The sequence below is a fragment of the Anguilla rostrata genome, chromosome 4, assembly GCF_018555375.3.
Source record: "Anguilla rostrata isolate EN2019 chromosome 4, ASM1855537v3, whole genome shotgun sequence".
Classification (NCBI taxonomy): Eukaryota; Metazoa; Chordata; class Actinopteri; order Anguilliformes; family Anguillidae; genus Anguilla; species Anguilla rostrata.
In genome coordinates, this window is record NC_057936.1 from 56,051,098 (window position 1) to 56,075,643 (window position 24,546).

Sequence of the window (24,546 nt, forward strand, 5' to 3'; positions counted from 1 at the left end):
TGATATAAGCTGACTAGATACTGTAGTTATTTAGCAAGCTAGCTACACTCCAGATAGACATATCCTTCTTGTTGTGGACTGTCAGTAAGAGAACCAAGCTTCCTTAGTCTTTGATACATTGTCTGCCCTGCATTGGAATAATATGGTCTGGCTAAATATAAATACAATTGCATAAAAATTATGATCGTAGTTTCCTTTTGTCATTAAAAACATGGTTTAGCTTACATATTTAAGCATTTATTTTTGGCAGTAGCACAGTTTGTACTAAACTTCTCTCAGTGTAGAAATAAAATAATAGCATAGATGCAAACATTAAAAATGTTAGAATTAGTTTAGCAATTAATACATTTTAAAATCAAAAGTACAGAACATGGTATAACCAGCACTTTGGGGCATTAACTTACATACTTCTGCAACAAATAGCAAGGGTAATAAATAAAAGTCAATATATACTGTAAATTTTACAGTAACCTTAATTATTGGTCTGTATTGGTCTAAGCAATGAGTAAACAATTTGAAAACTGTTTACATTGGGATGCTTGGTGTGGCCTTATAACGGTACTATTTATTTATTTATTTATTTATTTATTCACTTACCTTTCCATCTAGAATAATGGCATTGTCTCGAAAATTCTTAATTAGATGTTTGTGTGTTTTGTATTCAGGAAGCTTTTTGTTTGTGCTGTCTTCTCCACTCTGGATGATGGACAGCTTCTAGGATTTCTGTAGGAATGGACTGCAAGAATTACAGCTCAGTCTCTTTGAGCCAAACTGCACAGGAAAAAATAAGCAGATAAAAAAAGAACACATAACTTCCTTATGTAAGGGAAGGCTGCCAGGTATTAAAACAAGCCAACAAGGAGATTAGAATAAGTGATGGTATTAATCTGTTAAGTAGCAAACACCCAATGGTTGCTATCCACATTTTTACTACTTACCTCCAGCTAGTGATATCAATACTCTAATTAAGATAATGTGTTTAGTTCCTCAAATATTTATGTTCTAGATCACATCAGACTCTCATAAATTCTGATAAGTCTAGTTTAAATGTTCACATCTACAGTAGGATCTATTTCTATTTCTATATCTATTTCGATTTCTATTTCTTTTTTCTACCTTTTATTCTCTTCTGTCATTCCTTTCTTTTTTCTTGTCTCTTCCCCCAATAGAGAGAGAGAGAGAGGGGGAGAGCGAGAGAGAGGAATAAATGCATTGTCAAGCACAGTTGCTGCAGAGGCCCTATCAATAGAGCAGGACTGCTTGTAATTAGCTGTATAATCACCTCTGTGATTTAAGTACTGCTCACTGCCATGCCCTGCTCTGCTCTGCTCTGCTCTGCTCTGCCGCGGCTGAGGCGGGGTGGGGTGGGGGTGTGGGGGTGGGGGTGGGGGGATGGGGGTGGAGGCAGCGGTGGAGCCACGGTGGAGCCACACACACTCTCCACCGCGAGAGTGTCACACCTGACTTCCCTCAGCTCTCCGTGCCCCGCCCGCCCGCATGCGACCGCTGCGCGCGTTCGCTTCCTCAGCGCTAAAGCCCCGCGACTGGAGGCTGGCTACTGGCACGCTTAGGCCATTAATTAGGCGTTTTTAAAACATCGACCGGGTACAGTACCGGATCGTCTTATGTGAAACGTTTCATTCCCCCGCCATCCCCCCATCCCCCCCACACCCCCCGCGCTTTTGTGTGACTCGTCCTGTAAACAGAGGCAATGTTGTGTCTGACTCTGTGACCCTGTGACAGAGGTGGAGAAGATGTCCGGGGGAAGGGTGATGAGAGTTCTGGCCTTGTCCCACCTCGCTCCTCGGGGTCACCGGTCCTGTCTTCACAGCTGACTGTTCACTGAAGCCCTTCAGCCTTTCAGCCCGGAGCTGAAACTGGCTGGTTCATCATCATGGTCTCAAACACACACACACACACAGACACACACACCTCTGTTATCCCGATTGCACTTCCCGGCGCATTAATGCAGTCAATATCCCATCAGAATACGTCAGGCGTTTTTACACGGAGCCTGGAAAGCAGCGTTCTTCCTTCATCACACCGAGCAGCATATGTCTCCGCCATCGCCCCGCCCACTCCCTCTGCAGCACGTCTCCCGCCGAAGCTGTGCTTCCACTGCGCCGGCTCTTTTGTGAGGGCTAAGCTGATTTGCGCTGCCAGTGGATCGCGGGAGAAACGGGAGCGCGTCTCCCCCTGACTGACTGCCGGCGAGGCTAGAGGAGGCGCAGCGGAGGAGCACCTCCTCTCCTCGCCTCGCATCGCATCGCCGGGACAACCTGGCACGCGCCGCTCTCTCACACTCCCCTCTAATATGATTTGTCCTGGCTATTGATACTCCAAACCCCCCCCCCCCCCCAATCCCACGCCCGACCCCCCCCCCCACCCCCCCTTCCAATTTCCACACTAACTCAATTAGCATCTCGTCAATAATGCTCAGCATTTCATTTTGCTGCTTTAATTAACAAATTCAATTTGCTCGAACCGCTGTGAAAACAAATTAAAAGCGTGCAGAATTAAAGCCTGCAGCTCCGAGGATGTGGCTAAGGTGATTACAGATGCGTCAAATTACTGCTTTCTTGTTTATTTTATCTGGGGAGAGGGAGGGGAGAAAAAAAATGTCTGCGTAGATCCTGATGCTCCTGCATGGACTGATGGGTTGGGTAAAGTTTTTGGGGGGGTGGGGGTGTAAGTGAGAGGAACTCATGAGCTCTCCTGTCAGATCATGAGGGCACAACCCGACTCACCAGACATGGCAGCAGTGGGCCTGCGGTACTCTACTCAAGGCCTGCGCGTGGCTATTTCCTCATTCGCGCTCCATTCGCCTAATTGAAATGCTGGCGCTCTCCCGCGCTGCGTTCGTCGACGCCCTCTGGACGAGCATCCTTCACGCTGATGTTCCCCCTGCCTCAGCCCGCACAAAGGGGGGGGGCGGGGGGGGGGAGGGAGAGAGCCGGCCGGTTTCAGGGGCCAAGGGGCTCGTGCGGGTTTTATAGCTTCTCCTTAATTAGCCGCTGATTAGGGCCCGTAGACATGCGGAGAATTCCGCCGTCTTCGGCAGGCCGTGCCTCCAATTAACTAATTAGGACCCGAGGTGAGAGAAGTGAGATGGAAATCCCGCGTATGACATAGGAGGCTTGGAATGGCCGCGTTGCGCTTTACGGCAGTTAGGTGCAGGGGTATGGAGAGATCGGGAGAGGATGGTCAGGTGGCGTAGTGCTTTCATTTCAGCCACGATAGAGTTGGAGCTATGAGGATGAGAGTTGTAAATAAATGCAATAAAATGAATGTGTTTGTGTGTACGGCCTCTGAGCACATAACAGCACTGCTCAAAATGCTTTGGAGTTATTTCAAGTGTTTTTTTTTATTTATTATTGCTTTAAATCACAGACCCACAAATGCCCCTACAATTGCAATTGCAAAGCCAGCAGGTTGTCAGGAACTGTAAGCATTGAAAATAATCAATCGAGAACATCACTATAACTGAAATAATACATTTTTAAAAACTCCGGTAAGTCGACAACATCACTTTTCCCATCATATTGCTACCTGCTGGTGTTTTTCACTGAAACACCACCTGGACCACTTTCACAGTGTTGAAAACTTTTCTCATCATGTCACTGTATGGAAAAGGACATGTTCCTTGGGTTTCTGCTTTGAGTGGATTCTGTGTACTCTATCAGTGCAGCTTAGTCAAATACTGTGAAAGATTCATTCCACTGACAGGTTCTGTGACATCTCTGGTCCTCTAGTTATGATTAAAAGTTTCTTTCCTTCGCAATTTCCATCTGGGTTGCCTGCGTGTCAACATCTGTGAGATTTTCTTTAACCACTGTGAAGTGGAAAGGAAAATTTCATAAATGTTTCACTCATTTTACAACACTTAATCTCAGTTAAAAAGCCCCTTCTCCCCCTCCACCTCCAGTTCTTACCCAATGGTGTATTTCGTGCAGCCATCTGAATTAAGTGTAGGGTTTATGGGATTGTAAACTTGAATACTAGCACACTAGCACACTAATTATTGTCATTTCTAATTACCACAGCAAGTAGTGTGTTGCAGTAATGAGCTGTGCATGATATAACCTTAAACAAATAATGCATTTCCGTACCTGGATGAGCCTGAGACATTAAAAAAGGTCACTTCCGTCTTTCCGTGTTATTTTGTTTGTCATTACTTGGTCTCTGTCGTACGATTTGCACAAAATACTGACATTGATTGTGGAAAACAAAGTAAAATGGTAACAGATCAGGTGAAGAAAAAGATTATTTAAAATGAATGCGAGTCGAATGAATTTTCAAGAGTACATATTTGCAGAATAGCTTTTCCAAGGCAGTGGGCAGGGTTTAAAATTCCAGTACCTATCCATTTATGCAGCTGGATATTCAGGTTAAGTACTTGGCTCAAGGGGACAACAGCATTGGCCCACTTGGAATTGAGGCCCGCAACCTTGTGGCTTCAAATTTTCCCTACTCGCTAAACCACTTCTGCCACAACACCAGCTTCCAAAGAAACTGAGACCGAAGGTCAAACTAGCCTTCTCTTACACCAAATACTGCTGAGGTGTGTGTGTGTGTGTGTGTGTGTGTGCGTGCGTCTGTGTGTGTCTGTCTGTCTCTGTCTCTGGGTGTGTCAGTCACATTACACCAGAGGATAGTGACTCTTCCACTGCTGTGTTCCTCTGATTCCTTGTTTGCAGGGACCCTCGGTGTTTTTATAAATGTCACATTTGCCAGACCTGTCCTCCTCAATAAGCCTCCGGTGTTGCTCCCGTCAGGCCGGAGTGGCGGGTGGGGTAATTGTGTTGCCTGGTGCCGGGTAACTGCAGATCACCTGTGATTGATTAGCGATGTGCTGCCACTGATTAGCAAATCGCTCCGCTCCTCACTGTGTGCCCGTCTCCTGCGAGCCACAATCAAGCGCTGGACCGGGCTGTCACAACACACACACACACGCGCACACACACACACACACGCTAGCACACACTTCGTAATTAAATCAAATCAGCGATGCTCTTTCCCCTAGCCTTAACCTTCCTGCTGCAGAGACCTCTCACTCAAAGCCACAAAGACACACTCTCCAGTCCTGTTCAGCACCCCTCACCAACAGCACCAGTGCAACACACAGTGGACCATTGTGTCCGGTCTTTTTTGTTGGAGGACAACACCCCAGAGGGATGTATTTTAGTAAACCCAAAGTCAGTAAATAAACAAGTAAAACTAAAACATCCTGTGTAACTCATGAAAGTCCACTGTGATCACCATCAAACCTCGGTAGACGCTAAGCTCTATTTGCTCTTTTTGTTGCCGTTTCCTAATCCTTTTTCAACACCTAGAGCCAAAACAATGGGCTGGCTATCCGAGGCTCAGAAGACAGGGAAGATTATTGCACTGGATTACACAAGAGGAAGTAGCGATGCTAAATTGTGTAAGTAGGGTGTCATTGATCCCGTCTTTTGGTAAATACCAGGTCATTTGTAGTGCACTTTATCAATAAAGGGTCACTTAAATTCCAGCAGGCAAATAATTGGTGAGTCGGGGTGCATTGACCATGCTATCCGTCCCCTCTGGTCGTTGATTTGTCATGAAGTGAGTATGGTGTCATTGATTCTCTTCCAGGTCAGTGGGGGGTCACCGTCTGTTGAGCGTTGAAAGGAAGGCTGGGGGGGCACAGAGTGTAATTTTTCAGTAATGACATCCTACATACCCGCTTTTAGAAGGAATCTCGTTGGTGGAAGTCAATGTTCTGGTTGAAATACCTTCAGTGTGATAGAAAGACATGCCCCTTGAGTGATATGGTTAAAAATGGCGGATTGAATTTCATTGACTTTTTCTGATATATGCAGTGTGGCTGACTCAGGAAAAGTTTCATTAAATGGAGTTTAACTGTCCCTGTCCTCCGTCAAGTTTTATTTGTGGCGGGAAATTGAAGTTAAAAATTCATTTATGCGTGTATTACATGGATGAAAACATCATTTCATTATTCCACATTTGGTCGGACAATATGGATTGAAATAAATATTTTTCAGTCTATACTGCCAGATATATGAGTTGCCATCATAGCTTGCTGGCTGATTTTCAAACCTAGCTGGGTAATAACAGTGTACATACTGTACATAATCTATGAAGGTAGTGTACCATATGTTAAGGTAATTAAGAAGGAAATGACTTAATATTATGATCATAACTATGAATTTTTTATTGGCTTTCCAGCTTGTGAATGACCAGTTATATAAGGTTGTTTAAATAATTAATTAGTTAAATACAAGCACTTCATAGTATAAAAACAATTTTCTCTCTTAGTAATGTGTTTTGCAATGCTAATCTAAGGATAAGACTGTATGTTTCTTTGACCATTGTTTATTTTCAAATAAAAGGAAAAATTAAGTACCGTTGATTCATTGAAATTCCAGTCAGCCTCCAATATTTCTGACGGGGTAAATATTTTACAACTAAAGTGCTGCTAGTCTAAAATTACATCAGCTAACTACAAATTCAAGATAATATTTTTCTAAATTGGTTATACTGGGGCCAAGCTTTTACAAAAATGTTGCAGACATATTTCTCTGATCATGTTTTATGTTTTATTCCAAACTTGAAGGCATTTAGATTTCTGTCTCTTCATGGGATTCAAATTGACCAAACAACAGACCCACTGGTGAATGATATTTCCTTATTTGCATTCTGTGTTAAAGCTGCTGTAATTGTAACTGTGCTGCTTTAACTAAAAATCTGATTTTTTCCAAAATTATGTATGTTAGCCCATAGAAGTGACAAAAAAGAAATAAGAGCAATAATCAGTTGCTTCAGAAAGTAGACATGTGGTCCCGTAATTAGAGATTTCCAGCCTTTGGTGTTTGGTCTCCTATGTGAAACAATACGTTATAATTGCTGAAGGGATTTAATGAATTTCACAAATATGCATCTGTTTTTTTGGGTGTTTAACCATGACAAATAAGCTCCCTACATCCAGAGCATGCTTCTTACGAGTGCTAAAATTGTGTTTTGGCTCACAGCATCGGTAGCCACAGCAATGCATGTTCTCTTCATGTAACATACAGCATAGCTACACTGTGTCTATCCAACTACGAATGTTGTGTTGTAGTCATAATGGCTACTTACAGTATTAAATGTGTCTTTACATTTAATTGCACATTTTACAATTCTGAACAGTTCTGACTGGTAGGCTTGTGTGTCTGGGGTTAGATATTGCCCGAATGTAGATTTGATTCATTTTTAAAAGGGGCAGAGAAAGGGTGATATTATTGACGTTGTGTGACTGTCTCGGGCCTGGTTTATGAGATGGAGCCGTCGGGGTCAGACATATGGACTTTCAGGGTCCTCTTTCAAGCGGGGCCTTCTGATGGACTGCCTGTGACAGAATGATGGAAAGGGGTCCTCTCAGCCAGCTTAGCTGCCCTTCTAATTGGCCTTTATGAATATTTAATGAAATCAAGATGAAATTCAATCATGGCTTTTAACTGCTGAATCGGAGAGTGGTGTCTGTTGGGGAGGAGGGGGGTTGCATTATTAGATTTCTCTGGTCTAATGTGGACTGCAAGAGTGGGGTTTCAGTTGAACACAGGTGGCAGAGAGTTAGGCTTTCAGTCTGAGGGGAGCTGCTCTCTCTGAAGGAATTAATCTTTTATTTGTTTCGCTGTATTTTTAACCAAGGGCTTCTGGTCACGCTACAAAGTCTCCCTGACTTGGACCTGACATTTTTACCAGACCTTCCTGTGTTTAGTTGCAAGTCTGATTATATAAATACTTGAATGGATTGATAAAAAATGACTTTCAGTTTTGTTGTGCATATTAATGGGCCGGTATATTAAAACTGTGTAAAAGTACTGATATCTTAAGTCCTAAGTGTGAATAATGATATCATGGATGCGTATATTGTAAAATGTACACAAATTCACATTTTAATTGGTCGCAATGTTGTGTATAAATTTGAGAGTGCATTTTTATACTTATCTATCCCATGTCTAAGTTTATGTGTTTTTCATATGTCCATCCACATTAAATGCATATTAAGGAGTGGTAGTAGGCCATTTTCTATTTGCACATTACCAATGCCAATTTGGTCTAAAACGCTTTCCCTTGAGAGTTAATTGTGAAGTGACTCATTTTTAAAATCCAGTTTTGTTTTTGCTCATTGGAGTGCACAGAAGAATCTAAGTGCATTTAATTAGAAACTGGGCTGTTATTTAAATTAAACATTATTGTTTGGTAATTGATATCAGTTAAATATTCAAAGTATATTTCATAACAAAATATTGTTTATATTTAAAACAAGGAAAACAGATGAAGAAAAAAGCTAAACAATTGTTTAGTTAACCCCAAGTTGAGTGTTAATTACATTTAAAATCACAGGAACAAGACCAGCTCCTTCACAAGTAGTGGTTAATTGTTGTTTTTGAAAATATTTTAATGTACTGCATTTATATAATTGTGAACACTGAGGTCAGGTTATTTTAGTAGGTTATTTTTAAAGGCTGTATTTTACAACATCACCAATGTTTTCAAATGATATCAATGACTCACAAATGTGACATCATAGGAACCCCCACATTAAAGAACACACACGAACACACACACTCGCGCGCAACCCAGCGGATTACACTACCATTACCTCACTGCTGACCTGCGGCGGTGGAAGAACATAGGGAGAAAGGGAAAAGCACCCATAGCCAATTTTAGGGCGTGCCCTCCCGCGGTAACATACAGCAGGTCCAGGCGAGGGACGTGAAACCTGGAGGAGAGGGGCACTGATGAGTCAGACGGGGGACGCGGGGGACAGGGGGGACGAGGGGGGGGTGGGGGCGTGGTTTCCGGGACAGATGCTGTGGCAGTGCTCTCTGAAGTGGGGGTGGAAGATGTGAGTCAGATTGTTGATTCACCCTCAGCCAGTACCCACCCCCCGCCCCCCCGACTCTGACCCGGGACCAGACAGCATCAGACAGGGGAGTCCCCAGGGACACCGAGCAAGGACAATTAATCCTGCCGCAGAAACGGAAGCAGACGCTTTAAACAGCGCTCCGATAATTTCCCTTACCTCATCAGGAGCACAACTGTTAGAGGACGGGTCCGGAAGGGTCAATAATTAACGGCCTCTGCTCAGAGAATCATGGGACAGCGTTTAAGGTTTATTCGCCGGGTATGCGAGCACAAGGCTGGCGTCCTCGCTTTCGCTCTAATGTCACCTTACGGACATTACCGGCTAAATTGTAATAATTTAGCTAATATTATTTGTCTGATATTTTCCATATGGTCAGACTGATATTATGCAAAAATAACTTAAGGTTAATGATAATTTTAACACTGACCTCGTGTGAATTTGAAATAAGAAATGAGAAAATTGTGGTTGGATTTCGAATAGACCTATTCTCTTGTCTACTGATAATCATCAGCAAATGTGAAAAGTAAATTCAGGGGAAAAAAATATTGCAAATGGGTTTTGGGTAGTCCATGAATATTTAATTATATATATATATATATATATGTTTGGGTACATAAAGGTTTTATAGCTGTTTCCATATCTGCAGTCCTACATTGTTAATTTTCAGTTGTAGAAGGTATCAGCCACTGCAAATTTCTCCCCAATTGGAAAGTTGGGAAATCTACCTGATAGAATGAATACAGAAGGTTTGGGTATTTTCTGTATTATTTAGTCCTGTGTGCAGCAAAATGAAAGAATATTCAATGTGCATAAAATAAGTGACAAATTAGATGGTAATATATGTTTTGGGTTTAGTAAACAGTTTCCTCTCATCCTTTCAAACATTTGTCATATTTTATTATTAAAAAGCATCTATAAAAAAATCAATAAAAGCATATTTTTACAGATTAATGTTTGTAAGAGCTGGTTAGGTGTGTTCTCAACTTCAGAGCTCCAAACTCCCAGTGCTTTCCACTCTTTTGCCTGCCTGGAAATTCGTATGGTTGGTGAAGTGGTCAGCATTGTAAACCTGGAGCTCGATTTATCACACACACGCAGTACCGCTCGAGCACAAACACACACAAACGCAAACATAGAACACTGAAACAAACATTCACACACCTCGCACGAGCATGCACGTACACAGCCTCACACACTGGCACCCAGCACACATACACACACAGACACACACACACACACAGACACGCTCACACATACACACGCATACACACACACAGACACACACACACACACGCACACACACACACACACATACACACACAGACACACACACACACACACACACACACACACATACATACACACATGCACTCCATGTCTAGTCATGGTTGAGCCCTTTGACTCCAGCGGGACGCCGGCCGCCCTCAGGGTCACAGCCTCTGGCTGGCGGAGGTTTTTTGGGGGTGGTGCGGTTCCGCGGCTCTCGGCCATGTTCAATAAAGATTAATGCAATCCTATTTTCTGCCCAGGATTGCCTTTCCTAATGTGATTTCTCTCTCTCTCTCTCTCTCTCTCTCTCTCTCTCTTCCTCCCTTTCTCTTCCTGGGAAATGCTAAGCACCTTATCCATGTAAGGAGCCACAATGAGAGTGTGAAGCGCGCGGCGTTAGCGCGCTGCGTTAGCGCGCTGTAATGCTCTAATTCACAGTAGATTAATTATCGCAGGATAAGCGGCGTCGGGGTGCGGGATCGGGGCAGGCTGAGACACGGCGTTACGGCTCAGTCTTTCCACCCCTGCCCGTGGCAGACGTTTGCCCCCCCCCCCCTCCCGTTGCCGTGGAGAGGCGGCGGGGGCAAGGCCGAGACGGATCAGGTGGCATTCTGTTCAGACGCGGTGGAGATCAGACTGCCGCGAGGGGCCTCCTCTGGGGAGGCTGTTTGTTGATCTGGCGGGGTTCACCTGTGTGCGTAGCCAGACCTCTGCCCTCTGCTTGTGATAGAAGTTTACTGTGGTGTTGTGTGCGTGCCTGCTCGTGCGTGCGTGCGTGTGCGATTAAAAGGCGGATTTCTCCGGGTGTTTGTCCCCTGTGTGTGTGCGTGCGTACGTGTGTGTGCGCGCGTGTGTGTATTTCTGTAATTTGATGTTTTGAGTAATATTAGCATTGTGCTGAATATCGGTTGATTTTTTTTGTGACACTATAAAAACAAGCCTTCAAAAGGAAGGAAGAATGGTTCCCTTTGAAGAGTCTCTTTAAAGAGTGTTTATACGTGTCTGAAGGTGGAGATAATGCTGCCTTTCAGCTCATCCACATCTGTCCACATTCTGTTCGGTGATGAATGCGTTTTTTTAGATTTCACGGACCCAAGCACGTTGTCACGAAACATGCGAAGGCAGCACAGAAGCGCGTTCCCCGGGCGGTGCGCACTCACTCATATCACGCAGCGCGTCACCTCCAGTGTGCCCGGGCGGTGGGTCGCTGACTCCAGCCTTCTGAGAGCGCTTCTGCGCGCCGTGCTTCCCGTCGGTCTCTGGCCGCGGGTTTGGCGGGTCACGCGTTCTCCGCCGTTCGGTGGCGGTGACCCGGCCCGCTGGTTCTGATCGCTCACCCGGCCTCTTCTCTTCCTGTGAGATCTCGCACGCTACAGACGTTTAAGCACATCGTCTACGGCACGAGTTTTCAAGCCCACAACTCGCTTAATAATTTACCCCATAAGACATTCAACCAAATTTATGGCTGGAGATGAAATCAAAAGCAAATATCAATGTATTTACATAAGCCAGTGCCAGTTTTTGGCTTCATTGGTGTGGCCGTCAGTTTTTTTCTTTCGTTCCTCGTGACAAGTTAAATTAGGTGAGCGGTGATCTGGGGACTGCCCCGAGCAGCCCTGTCTTTTTAAAAAGCCTCTCTTTGCATTCCAACCGGCAGAATTTAAAATGGCCACCAGAGGGTGCACCTAATGCCGGAATAATGAACTTCTCACTTTTTCTTACAGGAAATCAGGGAATATTGTCTTTTCAAAACAGAAAAAATATTTTAACGCATGCAAGAGACTGTCATGGATACTGTACGTAGTCCCGCAGACCACAGGCTGGCAACAGAACATGCGAATTCCCGATGAAGTCGTCTATATCATAATGCAACTGCATCTTGAGTCATACCAGTGCAGGTTAGGTAATCGGTGACATCAATAAGGAAGAAAAACATGTATATAATTTAATGGAGCTTTCAATTACCGTTTATCTTCTCTTTTTTTTTGGTCCTGAGCTGTAGATCTGTAATGCCTGACTCATGTTTCATACATGTAGGAAAGGGGAACTCCTTCTTTCTCTCTCTTTGCAATGCAACGTTTTGCAGCTCACTCTAAAGGAGCAGCAGGTGGCCGCACGTCCGTGTACCAAACAGCCTCAACAAGTGGTGCGCAGGGGGGCCTCTGCCTCTCACGCTGTCACAGTGACCTCTGCTGCTCAGTCAGGGTCTGTGAGCTGCCTCAGCCCGCACTTCCCCCACCTCTCCCTCTGCTTCCGCACGCGCTCAGAGATGGGTGAACGCACGGCCTTTCAGCCCGTCCAACTGGCACCTCGCTGCAGTTTGGGCTGCTCGTCTGTGCGCGTACAACTTAACTGCTGACAAATGTGCTAGCAGGTGTGCCTGCGTGATAGCGAGAGAAGGTACTTTTAACTGAAAATGATGATTTACCATAATGAGGAAGAGGCTGTGTTTAACGCAGCAGGGTTATGTGCCCAGTGTTTGCTTGAGTAAATATGGTAAAAAATAATGAAAAAACGTGGGGGGGGGGGGGGGACTTAAGGACTGTTGGTGTTGGAGAGGGACACTCGAGATGCCTTCTGAAGATGGGTGTTTTTGTTTGAATCCTGCTGCATCGCAATGAAGTCAGCGCCAGGCTGTGATTGGACACTCATCAGCCATGATCCATGACCCGCCTGAAAGCAGCCTCCCAACAGCCCGGCCACTTACCAGCAAGTCAGACAATCAACTTTGAGAGAGAGGGAGAGAGAGAGAGAGAGAGTTAGAAAACACCGCACTGTGTGAATACATTAAAGGAAGAGGAGGAGAGAAGAGCGCCCCACACCGCCCCCCCCCTCCCCCCTTCACCGCCCCCCCCTCCCCCCCCGGCAGTTATGCCGCGGAGCCTGATCTGGCGTCGGAGGGGTACGCAGATCGAGGAGGGGAAGGTGTTGATTAATGTGGCACTCGGGAGCGCGCGGCTCTGCCGCCGGGTTAAAGAGAGGGGTGAGGTAGCGCTTCTTCTGCCCCCCACTCCAAACAGGAGACGTGAAGTGTAAAATTGGGCCGGCTCTCCAGCGCACTCCATCACAGAGTCTTTAGCCAAGCTGAACAAGCTGGGCATGTTCTCCGAAACTCGAGCGGCAAGGGAAAAGAGAAGGAAATAATGGGGAAGTGCATCAGAAGCCATTGTCGCCTCGTGCAAGGACAGATAAATTAATGCGGGCTAATGTGTGGCTGAGAAACACACCCCAGTGTGTGAATGTCCCATTTTCTCCATGTGTATCCGTCAGTAAAACCAGATAACCATCCACATAGGCAAAGTCTACAATAAATTATATCACCTATTTTAATACTTTAGTACAACAATATATTGTTCCATTCAGAGCAAATGTGGCCAACCAAATGAAAGAAACTGCTTTAAAGAGCCCTTCTGACGTGTTGCTGATGTCATCCTTCTTTTTGTTTTTCAGCAACAGCGACGCCTTGACCTCCTGACCATCACCAACCCCGGTGAGTACCCCGGTCTCTCCAGGGCGCGGTCGGCTGGACCCAGCTGCTGGAGAGCGTTACTCTTCCTCATCGCCTGGCATCGGTGGCGTGAACCCACATCCTCACGCGGTCGGGTTGGTCACCTTGAGGACCCGGGTTTGGGGAAAGGGGGTCGCTGGAGGCCCGGCGCGGTTCCTACGGCGATCACGGCGCATTAGCGCGCTAATTCCCCCGAACACCCGGCCGTTCTCCACGGTGTCGCCAAGAATATAAGAGTCGCTGTGTGGGGGGGGGTGTTGTAATGTGGCCTCAGGGCTGGTGGGCGAACGGCGTTTTGGGCGATGAAGCGTAGCGTGGCCGTGACGCCCGCCCGAGCGCCGGCGGGCTGGGAGCGGAGGATCCCAGCAGGAGCCTCTCCTCCGGCGGAGGGGAACGCCGCGGAATCTTCTGGAAGCAGCTGGGTGACGGCACCGGCGGCGGGGACGGTGCGGAGAAACAGATGGGCGAGCCAGGAAGGATGCCGCGCCCGTATGTTTAAAATATCCGGACGGTCGAATGTGCTTTGATTAAAGCCGTGTTTATGTGCAGCACGTTGGAGCCTCGCTGATTTCCCAGCTTTATTCGGCATCTGCCACCCCCCCCGAAAAAACCCGCGCAAGACAACCGCTGACCTTCACCAGTTTCTCGAGAAGGCGGAGAGAGAGATTGGCGACGCTCGGCTAGCCTCTGCCGCTCCTCTTCCTCAGCCGTGTCTTCCTCGGCGGAGTCTCACGCTGATGCGATCGGCAGGAGAGCTCGGCGCGTGGCCTCGCCTGCGACCGGCGCAGAGGTCGTTTAACGCGCCGCGGCGCGAGCGATTTGCGTCTGTGCGCCCTCCTCGCGATTGGCCGCGGGCTCGCCCTGCGGAGCCTGGGCTGGGAGCGGCGCTGCTCGCTGCTCCCTGCTCGCTGCTCCCGCCCGGCTGAGCTCCCGCCCGGCTGAGCTCCCCCGCTCCAGGGCAAGGTCATTTCCTCCGGCTCGGGGAGAGCGTCCCGCGCTCTCAGATGTGTGGGCCTGATATGCAGACTGCAGACGAGACGCTCTCACCTCCCTCCTCCAGATTACAGGCATGTTTATCAGGGCGTTTCTCCCCTGCGTGTGTGTGTGTGTCTGTGTGTGTGTGTGTGCGTGTGTGTGTGTGTGTGTGTGTGTCTGTATGTTTGTGTGTGTGTGTGTGCGTGTGCGTGTGTGTCGTTGTGTGTGTGTGGTGCTGTGTGTGTGTGTGTGTGTGCGTGCGTGTGGTGTGTGTGTGTGTGTGTGTGGTTGTTTGTGGATGTGCATGTGTGGGGTGTGTGCATCTGTAACTTGGTGGTGTGTGTGTTGTGTGCGTGGTGTGTGTGTGCATGTGTGTGCGGGGGTGGTGTGTGATGCGGGTGTCTATGGTGTGGTGTGGTGTGTCTGTATAGTGTGTGGTGGCTTTGTGTGTGTCTGTTATGGGTGGTGCATGTGCGTGTGTGTCTGTATGTGTGTGTGTGTGCATGTGCGTGTGTGTGTGTATATGTGTGTGTGTGCATGTGCGTGTGTGCGTGTGTATGTGTGTGCATGTGTGTCTGTATATGTGTGTGTGTGCATGTGCGTGTGTGTCTGTATATGTGTGTGTGTGCATGTGCGTGTGTGCATGTGCGTGTGTGTGTGTATATGTGTGTGCATGTGCGTGTGTGTGTGTATATGTGTGTGTGTGCATGTGTGTCTGTATATGTGTGTGTGTCTGTGTATGTGTGTGTGTGCATGTGCGTATGTGTCTGTATATGTGTGTTTGCATGTGCGTGTGTGTGTGTATATGTGTGTGTGTGCATGTGCGTGTGTGTCTGTATATGTGTGTGTGTGTGCATGTGCGTGTGTGTCTGTATATGTGTGTTTGCATGTGCGTGTGTGTGTGTATGTGTGTGTGCATGCATGTGCGTGTGTGTGTGTGTATATGTGTGTGCATGCCTGCACACGTGCGTGCAGAAGGTGTCCCGGCAGCACACAGATAAGCTCAGGCAGAGCAGGGCCCTGGCTCAGGGGTGTGTGCAGCCTGGCTCCTCGGGTGCTTGGGCGGGTGCTGGAGTGGTCCGCGGGGCCCGGTCCGCGGCGGCGTGGGAGTGGCAGAGCCGGGCAGAGCGGCGCGGTGGGGTCCTGGTGTCCGGGAGCTCTCATTAGCCCTGCTGTCTGAAGTGCGCTTCACCCACAGCCTCGCTGGCCCCCTCTTTAATTGGACACTTGAGCGGAGAGATGCGCATCTGGCTCTATTGAAGCCTGACATTTCAGACTGCTGACCTTTCTGGGCTCGGCACAGCTAAATAATGATTAGTCCTGGCCATTGTTCCACCACAATGGTACACAGACATACGGCAATGTTCACAGGAAAAAGGGCCAAAACTGTGTGTGTGCGTGCGTTCGTGTGTGTATGTGTGTGTGTAGGTTAGTGTGCATGTGTGCATGTGAGCCTGTGTGTGTCCCTGTGTATTAAAAAAAAAGTAAAATAAGCCATTTTGGGAGTAATCACAAGGAGAAGATTGGGTGCGGACATTCTTTTGAGAAGCTATTGTCGAACTATTGATTTGAATGCCCTTTTCATATCTCTGGACACCATGCCGTATTGTGTTGATCTAAATTAACTGTGGTTCGCCGTGTTTAGTCCCTTTTCCCCCTTTACTTTGCCCATTACAGGAAAAAAAAAAAAAGGTCAATTACATTCATGAGACTTGGATGGAAGTGGCGGGCCCGGAGAGGAGCGGTGTGAGATAATGGGCAACCTTCAGATCTCCTCTAATGACGCACCCATTTCTCTTCAGGCCTGGAGGTTCCGGGACTGGCGGGCTCGTGATTCTGGGTCTGCCGGGACCTGCGGGACGCGAGCCTCCCCCCAGCTCTATCTTTCGCTATCGCTCACTTTTCAACTTGAGCGTGCGCCGCCCGTTTGTTCGGGAACAGTTGTGTCTCGGAGGGAGACTTCTGCGCTGCCCTTGCTCGCCTCTCACATAAACTCGGCGAGGGTTATGGCGGGTGAGATACCGAGCGTTCTCTTCGTGTTTCTCGCCCGCATTGTGTTGCGGTCGTGAAACCGCCGCTGTGTGTTGTCAGGGTTACGGCGCGGGGCGAGCTGCTGTTGGGAGGGTCGGTGGCGGTTGGGATGGGAGGCCGCGTGGCGGGCGGTAGCTCGTGACGGTCTGGGCACGGCGTGGGCTCGCTTGGCTCCGGAGCTCAAGGTGTTCGTTCGAAGCCAGCCGCCGGTGAGCACGCTCGCTGGCCCGCTGTTTGTTTTTTCTGTTCTCTCCTCCTTCTGTCGTACGGGTGATCTGTTCTTTCTCCGTCATTCAGCAGCGGTGCGATGCGACAGAACAAGCCAAACAGTCAAAGAGCGTGCTACGGTCTCCTGGTGTAGCTAAACTCCTAGTGGAAGAGGTGCAGTATTTAAATACACATTTATCACTTCACTCGAAAACCAACCAATGCTGGCATTGATGCGTCTAGCTGTGCGCTTTCGCCCTACCGTCCCATTGCTGCGTAGGCGCTCTCCTCTCTCTCCCGCCCTGCTGCTTGAGCGTCCGTCTTCTACCGTCCCCATTGGCTGCGCTGGCGTCCGTCTCTACCTCCATTGTGTGTATGACCGTCTTCGCTCCGCTGTCTACCCGCCCCTTGCTGCTGAGTCGTCTCCCACTCTCTACCCCGTCCCCATTGGCTGCGCTAATGGACCGTCTTCGCCCCTACTCTCTTACCCCCGTCCCCATTGGCTGCGCTAATGGACCGTCTTCTCCCCTACTCTCTGCCCCGTCCCCATTGGCTGCGCTGGAGTCGTCTTTCCCCCTGCTCTCTTACCCCCCTCCCCATTGGCTGCGCTCGACCTGCGCATCTGGCTTGCGTCTGCGGCCCGGCTGCTTTCCGCTCGGTCGGCCAGCGCGGACGCTACCTGCGCCGGGGAGACGTCCCTTTAATGGAGTGCAGGGACTTGGCTCCGAGCTGAGAGAGGGAGGGAGGGAGGGAGGGAGGGAGAGCGAGAGAGAAAGGGAGAGAGAGAGCGAGGGAGAGAGAGAGGACATTATTTATAAAACACTATCTGGGGTTTGTATAAACGAGCAGCTGTGAAAACAACACTTCCTATTATTACCCTAATTATATCCTTTCTCTGCAAATTTGCATATTTTATCTCCCTGCACTTCATTATTGGTGACTTTGTTATCATTGTAATGTAGGGGGAGAAAATCAAAAGCAGAGTGAGTGTGGGAAAAAAAAAAAGGAAGCGGCTCTGGCTCTCCTTCAGGGCGCTCTCTGTTGACTGTCTTCCAGGTGGTTTTAGGAACGCACACAGAGGCAGAGCTAAATAAGCACGCGCATGCTAATGAACCGAGAACAGCCGTGATAATTCAGCACGCTCGGAAAACAGACGAGGTACAACGGGAAAGGTTTTTTTCCCGTAAAGTAAGCGTAATTAAACTATTATTTTAAAATCTGTCTCTGGCCTACCCCAAAGCTTTTCGGCGACGCCCGGTGTAAACATTCTCTGCGTTGCAAAAATAATAATTTCACGCGCTCTTCACATAATCAACTACCTGTTTCGCATTTGGCAAGTGGTGGAAAAAATGAAGTAGATGCTAAATATAAATCCATTGAATGGTTAACCAATTACCACGAGCATATCAGTCTTAATCCAGAAAAATAAGATATATACATTCTAGCACAATTTTTATTAAATGACTCATAGCTTCAACAAAAAGGTGAAAAGGTAAAAACAACCTGCTTCAGAACACAGTGTCTGGGGTTTGATCTGGAGTGCACAATATGTTCATGTGGGGATATATGGTTTGGCAGCCCAACAAAAAGGACTTGTACAGTGTGTCCTCAGTGGCAGCATAGTAAAATGTTCAGTGTTAAATCAACTCTTACAGAGTACATACTGTATGATTGGACTGATTGGACTCATATGTAGTCTATTAAAGTTGCATGAACACTGGACACTGTGTTGAGAGGTAACTCCTGGTTGTCAGATTCTCTTCTGTTTGTGCCCTTTTCTCTCTCTCTCTCGAGTGGGTGGCTTAACCTGTAGTGGACTGCGCCCAGCCTTGTTTACCTTCTCGTGAAGCGAACTCGCCTATCTGAATGCGAAGGGGAGCGATCTGCATGCCTCCACACGAACACGCCAGTCACGGCAAGGCTGGCACGTCCTCCCGGCGCGGCTGCCTGCTCGCTCGCCCCGAGTCGGTCGGGCCGGCGCTCGTTCGCTTCTCAAATCCGCCGTCTCTCCTCTCTCTTTGTTCCGGACGCGCTTTGCTGCAGACCTTTTGTGCGCCGATTTTGTCTGATAGGAAATAAAATGGAAAGGCATTTCGCGACGAGACGGCGCTTCACAAAAAGGCCATTATTTCTCTGATTAAGAATCGACCGCGTCGCCGTTAAACAAATCCGAACCCTTGTTTGAGCAGGGCGTTTTTTGTAAAAGTCTGTTTTACAGAGAAACTGGGGACAGTTCTGTGGCTCCTTCCCACTTATCGTGTATTTCAGGGTCGAGCGGTGTTCTCCCACTCACTCACAACAGCCATTTTCATTTTTGCTTCCATTTTAAAATGACAATCTTCATATTTACAATTTACAGACTGTACAATTCTTTAATTGGTATTCCATAAACTGGAAATATAGTGTATTGGCCAAACACAAGAGTTACATTTATTCTGGGTTACACTGGTTTCTCTGTGGAAATGTTGGGTGATTTTTTCTTATTATATGAAATAAGCTTCATGCTTCATTTAAATGATTGTGAAGGTATTGATATCATGCTCAGGGAGCTGCCCTTTGCACTCTCTTTAATGATGTTTGTTGGCCAAAGTGCCTCTGTTGGCGGGATGAAGACTGGCATCCTCACAGACAGAATGGGGGGGGGGGGGTTCACATGACTGGCACAGGAGCCCGGCTCCCATTGGCCAGCTTGTCCTCTCCGCAGTCACAGCTACGCGGGCAGGGCACCCGTCACACAGCTGCTACTGATGCAGGCTCCTGTTCCCATCCCAGAGGCCCCCGAGGCCGTCAGCAGCCCCGTCGAGGGGCCGAGAGACAGGCTGCTTTTCGCAAGGACCCTGTCAGCCGTCGCGCTGTCTGCTGCGATGACCCGGCGCGGTCTCAGCCAGCTCGCCAGTCGTGTCATTGGTCTTTCAGCTCTACCTGTCTGATGGGTTCGATTGTCCCTTCCGATCAAACGCAGTCCTGACCCCGGTCACTAAGCATTTTTTTAAGGTGCACTGTGTGAACAAAAGCTGCAAATCCCAGAACCGAATTAAATACTTTAGGACAGCTGAGTTTCTCACGACACAGAGTCCTGTTCTTGTTTAGCGTAATGAAGTAGTTTACGTTTTAGGCGTGTAGTAGAGACATTACATTACATTGCAGGTATTTAGCAGACGCTGTTATCCAGAGCAACTTACACAACTCTTACATAGCATTTACATTGCATATATATAGGATATAGGATATATAGGATATAGCCATATATATTAAGTTCCTTGCTCAAGGGTACAACGGCAGTGTCCTATCCGGGAATCAAACCTGTGACCATCAGACCAGTTTCTTACCCATTATACTACACTGCCACCCACTAATAAGCAACTTGAACTTAAGTTTCTCCAACCATTTTTTTTTTAACATAAATTAAGGAAAGGGAAAAAAAACTAATATTTACAGGGCTAAACCCTCGATCAATTTTAACAGGTCCGCTTACGGCTAAGAAAAGGTGAACTTGCCCTGTTTCTAAAGCCTCAGCACTATTTCAGAGCAGCAACTGCAGAGCCAGGTCTTTTCAGTCTAATCCTCCGAACTAATACAGTTGGGAGAAATCATATTTGCAGAGGGGGAATATGTAATCTTGACCCACGGTGATCAATACAGAATGCCCTGGAGTAGGAGTGGCCCTTAATGAACCTGATTGAACGGCCCTGAAATATGATCGCTATTTCTGCGCTGGCCATTTGTTCTTTTAAGGAAAGATCAATGTCCCCCTGCCGTATCACTGAAAATACACAGCGGGGTGGCCGGGGGGGAGCGATGATACCTCTCTAAATATTTGATGAGCAAGTCACACAATATAGTTGCGGGTGCGCTTGCTGGCAGTTTGGAAGTCTGTCTTTGGGCAGAGCACATTAGTAATTCATGCCACTCCGCCTGTTTGGGGCCACTGTTCATTTCATGGGCTATCACTTTTTTATTGCCGACTGGGTACTTCATGGCTAATTAGTTATTTATGAAGTGCTAATTAAGAGACAAAATAAAGAAACTCAATTAAGATCGGCAGATGCAGTTTTGGAGATCGGCCTCCGCGTCGAAGGAAGTGATTACAGATTACTGCCTCGTGCCCTTGATCATGGGTATCGGTGCTCTTAAATACCCATCTTAGAAATGGCCGCCTTCATCCTCTCTCCATCTTAAAACGCGCTTTGAAATGACCCTGCAGACAGCCTGCCTCCTCCCCTCCGCGCGCGTGCGTGCCTGGCAGGGGCAATGGCCCCCCGCATAACGGCCTGCTCTGGAGAGCGCCGGGCCAGCGCACACACCTGCGCTAGCGTCTGTCCGCCTTAGCGTTTGGCACAGGTGGCCTGTTTCGATTGGCCGCGGCTCCCGGCAACGCATCCCCTTTAAAATAACTCTTTATTTTACGGGGGGTAAAAAAAAAAACCCAACCTCCACAACGTCCGAAGCGCCAGAAGCTCGGTGAGCACGTCTCTCCTGCGTTTTTTTTTTTTTTTTCGTTAGTTCCCGGGCACGGCGAAAATGACACGCGTCTCCCCAGCCGCTGCCCATCAGCGGTGTCATTACGGGCTTTTCTCCTTGTCTTTTTATTAATACGGGGTAATGTGTCAGCGATAAAGATAAATGAGAGAGGCGGTGTGTTGCTAATTGGTGGTGCATGATGTCTGGCTGCTGTGCCAGAGGCCCCGAAAGCTTTATAAAAGCACGTCCTGTTGCGGGCCCACAGTGCCCCATTGACGCCGGCGCTCACATGTCCGCATGTGCACAATGCGCTCTTTAACCGTCCCGTCTGGAGTTCCTTTCGCAGTCCTGTCAGGGCCCTGCAATTTATTGTCCTGTTTGAACCGTGTTTTTGAAGACACGCAGAATTTGGCGTTGTTTCTTATGCCGCGGCCTGCGTAACTGTCGCTCTGAACCCCTGTGGCTCAATCCAGAATGCAAGCGAATGGGCTTCCTGCATTGTGTACCATTTTGTTCAGTGCCGGTCCCTGCAGTCACTTTGGTGCTCTACGTTAGCATCTATTCCATGAGGGATGCAGGAGACGTGCCCCCCCCGAACTCTGTCCCCCCACAATGTTACAAAAGCTTAAAAGCTAACATTCTGACCATTACTACTAATGGTGTTTTTGTTGGGGTCCACCTGTCGATCGGGCTGTCTGCCAACCACAAGAATGGGATGTTTGGTAAGTGTGCTTGGCGGTAGAGTGTGTGATTGGCTGGGCACCTGAGACGTGGAACTGCACCCAGGAGGTCAGCTTCACAAGGTCAAGGATAGCACCCATTGTCCTCAACATATATCTCATGGTGCTGCTTTCTGCCCTGCTTCCCCCCCAATATCCAGCAGAACCTGACACTCGTGGTACCGTATGTGCATGAGGCAATAGCTTGGAAAAACGCAGGGTAAATGCTGGCTGAAGGCAGGTGGCACATCGGTACACAAGCTTGAGGAATCCAGCTGCCATTTTGGGCCGGGCCAGAAAGGGGCATGAGCGCACGGTTGGCTATCGACCCCAAGATTAGATCAGATTTGCGGTAATCCTCCCCTTGGGTGTGGGAAGCTGCTGCTGCTGGACACTCCCCCAGGGCTCTGGAGCTCCGCCTCTGCTAGCTCCCCCCCCCCCCCCTTCACAGCACCTCCTTCAGCACTTGTGTTTTTTTTCTTTTTCCTCGTACAAAGTTAGTCCTGGTGGTTCTCTCTGGCTCTGCCGCAGTCCCTCTGGTCTTGGCGCCAGGACACTCCATGTTTGTGATTGTTCTGTGCTGTGCGCTCTTGGTGTAATGGCCAATCAGAGCTGTGCAGTGAGGCTGCGTAGTGTGGGCTCAGACCAGACACTGTGCAGTGAGTCTGTGTAGTGTGGGTTAAGATCAGACACTGCAGTGAGTCTGTGTAGTGTGGGTTAAGATCAGACACTGTGCAGTGTGTCTGTGTAGTGTGGGTTAAGATCAGACGCTGTGCAGTGAGTCTGTGTAGTGTGGGTTAAGATCAGACACTGTGCAGTGTGTCTGTGTAGTGTGGGTTAAGATCAGACACTGTGCAGTGTGTCTGTGTAGTGTGGGTTAAGATCAGACACTGTGCAGTGAGTCTGTGTAGTGTGGGTTAAGATCAGACGCTGTGCAGTGAGTCTGTGTAGTGTGGGTTAAGATCAGAGCTGTGCAGTGAGTCTGGTAGTGTGGGTTAAGATCAGACGCTGTGCAGTGAGTCTGTGAGTGTGGGTTAAGATCAGACACTGTCAGTGAGTCTGTGTAGTGTGGGTTAAGATCAGACACTGTGCAGTGAGTCTGTGTAGTGTGGGTTAAGATCAGACACTGCAGTGAGTCTGTGTAGTGTGGGTTAAGATCAGACACTGTGCAGTGAGTCTGTGTAGTGTGGGTTAAGATCAGACCTGTGCAGTGAGTCTGTGTAGTGTGGTTAAGATCAGAGCTGTGCAGTGAGCTGCTGTAGTGTGGGCTCAGACCAGACACTGTGCAGTGAGTCTGTGCAGTGTGGGTTAAGATCAGACACGGGCAGTGAGTCTGTGTAGTGGTGGGTTAAGATCAGACACTGTGCAGTGAGTCTGTGTAGTGTGGGTTAAGATCAGACGCTGTGCAGTGAGTCGTGTAGTGTGGGTTAAGATCAGACGCTGTGCTAGTTGAGTCTGTGATAGTGTGGGTTAAGATCAGACACTGCAGTGAGTCTGTGTAGTGTGGGTTAAGATCAGACACTGTGCAGTGAGTCTGTGTAGTGTGGGTTAAGATCAGACGCTGTGCAGTGAGTCTGTGTAGTGTGGGTTAAGATCAGAGGCTGTGCAGTGAGGCTGCGTAGTGTGGGCTCAGACCAGACACTGTGCAGTGAGTCTGTGCAGTGTGGGTTAAGATCAGACACTGCAGTGAGTCTGTGTAGTGTGGGTTAAGATCAGACACTGTGCAGTGAGTCTGTGTAGTGTGGGTTAAGATCAGACACTGCAGTGAGTCTGTGTAGTGTGGGTTAAGATCAGACACTGTGCAGTGAGTCTGTGTAGTGTGGGTTAAGATCAGACGCTGTGCAGTGAGTCTGTGTAGTGTGGGTTAAGATCAGAGGCTGTGCAGTGAGGCTGCGTAGTGTGGGCTCAGACCAGACACTGTGCAGTGAGTCTGTGCAGTGTGGGTTAAGATCAGACACTGCAGTGAGTCTGTGTAGTGTGGGTTAAGATCAGACACTGTGCAGTGAGTCTGTGTAGTGTGGGTTAAGATCAGACGCTGTGCAGTGAGTCTGTGTAGTGTGGGTTAAGATCAGACGCTGTGCAGTGAGTCTGTGTAGTGTGGGTTAAGATCAGAGGCTGTATAGTGAGTCTGTGTCCTTGTAGTGTGGGTTCAGACCAGACGCTGTGCAGTGAGTCTGTGTCCTTGTAGTGTGGGTTCAGACCACTGTTTTGGCTGAGACTGCCACAGCAACAGGCAGCTTGTCACAGGCGGACAGAGTGGCGTGAACGGAAACAAATAATCACCCCCTACTGACAGACACCAATGTGAGGAGCTGACTGGCTGCAGCACGTTCATGCTCTGTTAATTAATCTGCTTCTACACCTCTGGCAAGTCTGCCGACAGATCAAGTTGTTATTCTGTTAGATTTTTTTGCTTGTTGCTTTATTTTGTTTTTAATGTTTTTTGACTATGACGGTGGGCACCAGGTGAGATTTCTGTT

At 48.0% G+C, this 24,546-nt stretch overlaps 1 protein-coding gene across 2 annotated transcripts in view; it reads left to right on the forward strand.

Annotated features, from left to right (window-relative positions):
* agbl4 (AGBL carboxypeptidase 4) overlaps positions 1-24,546 on the forward strand; it is a 312,915-nt gene that overhangs the window by 204,969 nt on the left and 83,400 nt on the right. For both annotated transcript variants that reach the window (XM_064333328.1, XM_064333329.1), the window contains exon 6: positions 13,616-13,655. In XM_064333328.1, the coding sequence (XP_064189398.1) occupies positions 13,616-13,655 (40 nt within the window). The remainder of the gene's footprint in view (positions 1-13,615; positions 13,656-24,546) is intronic.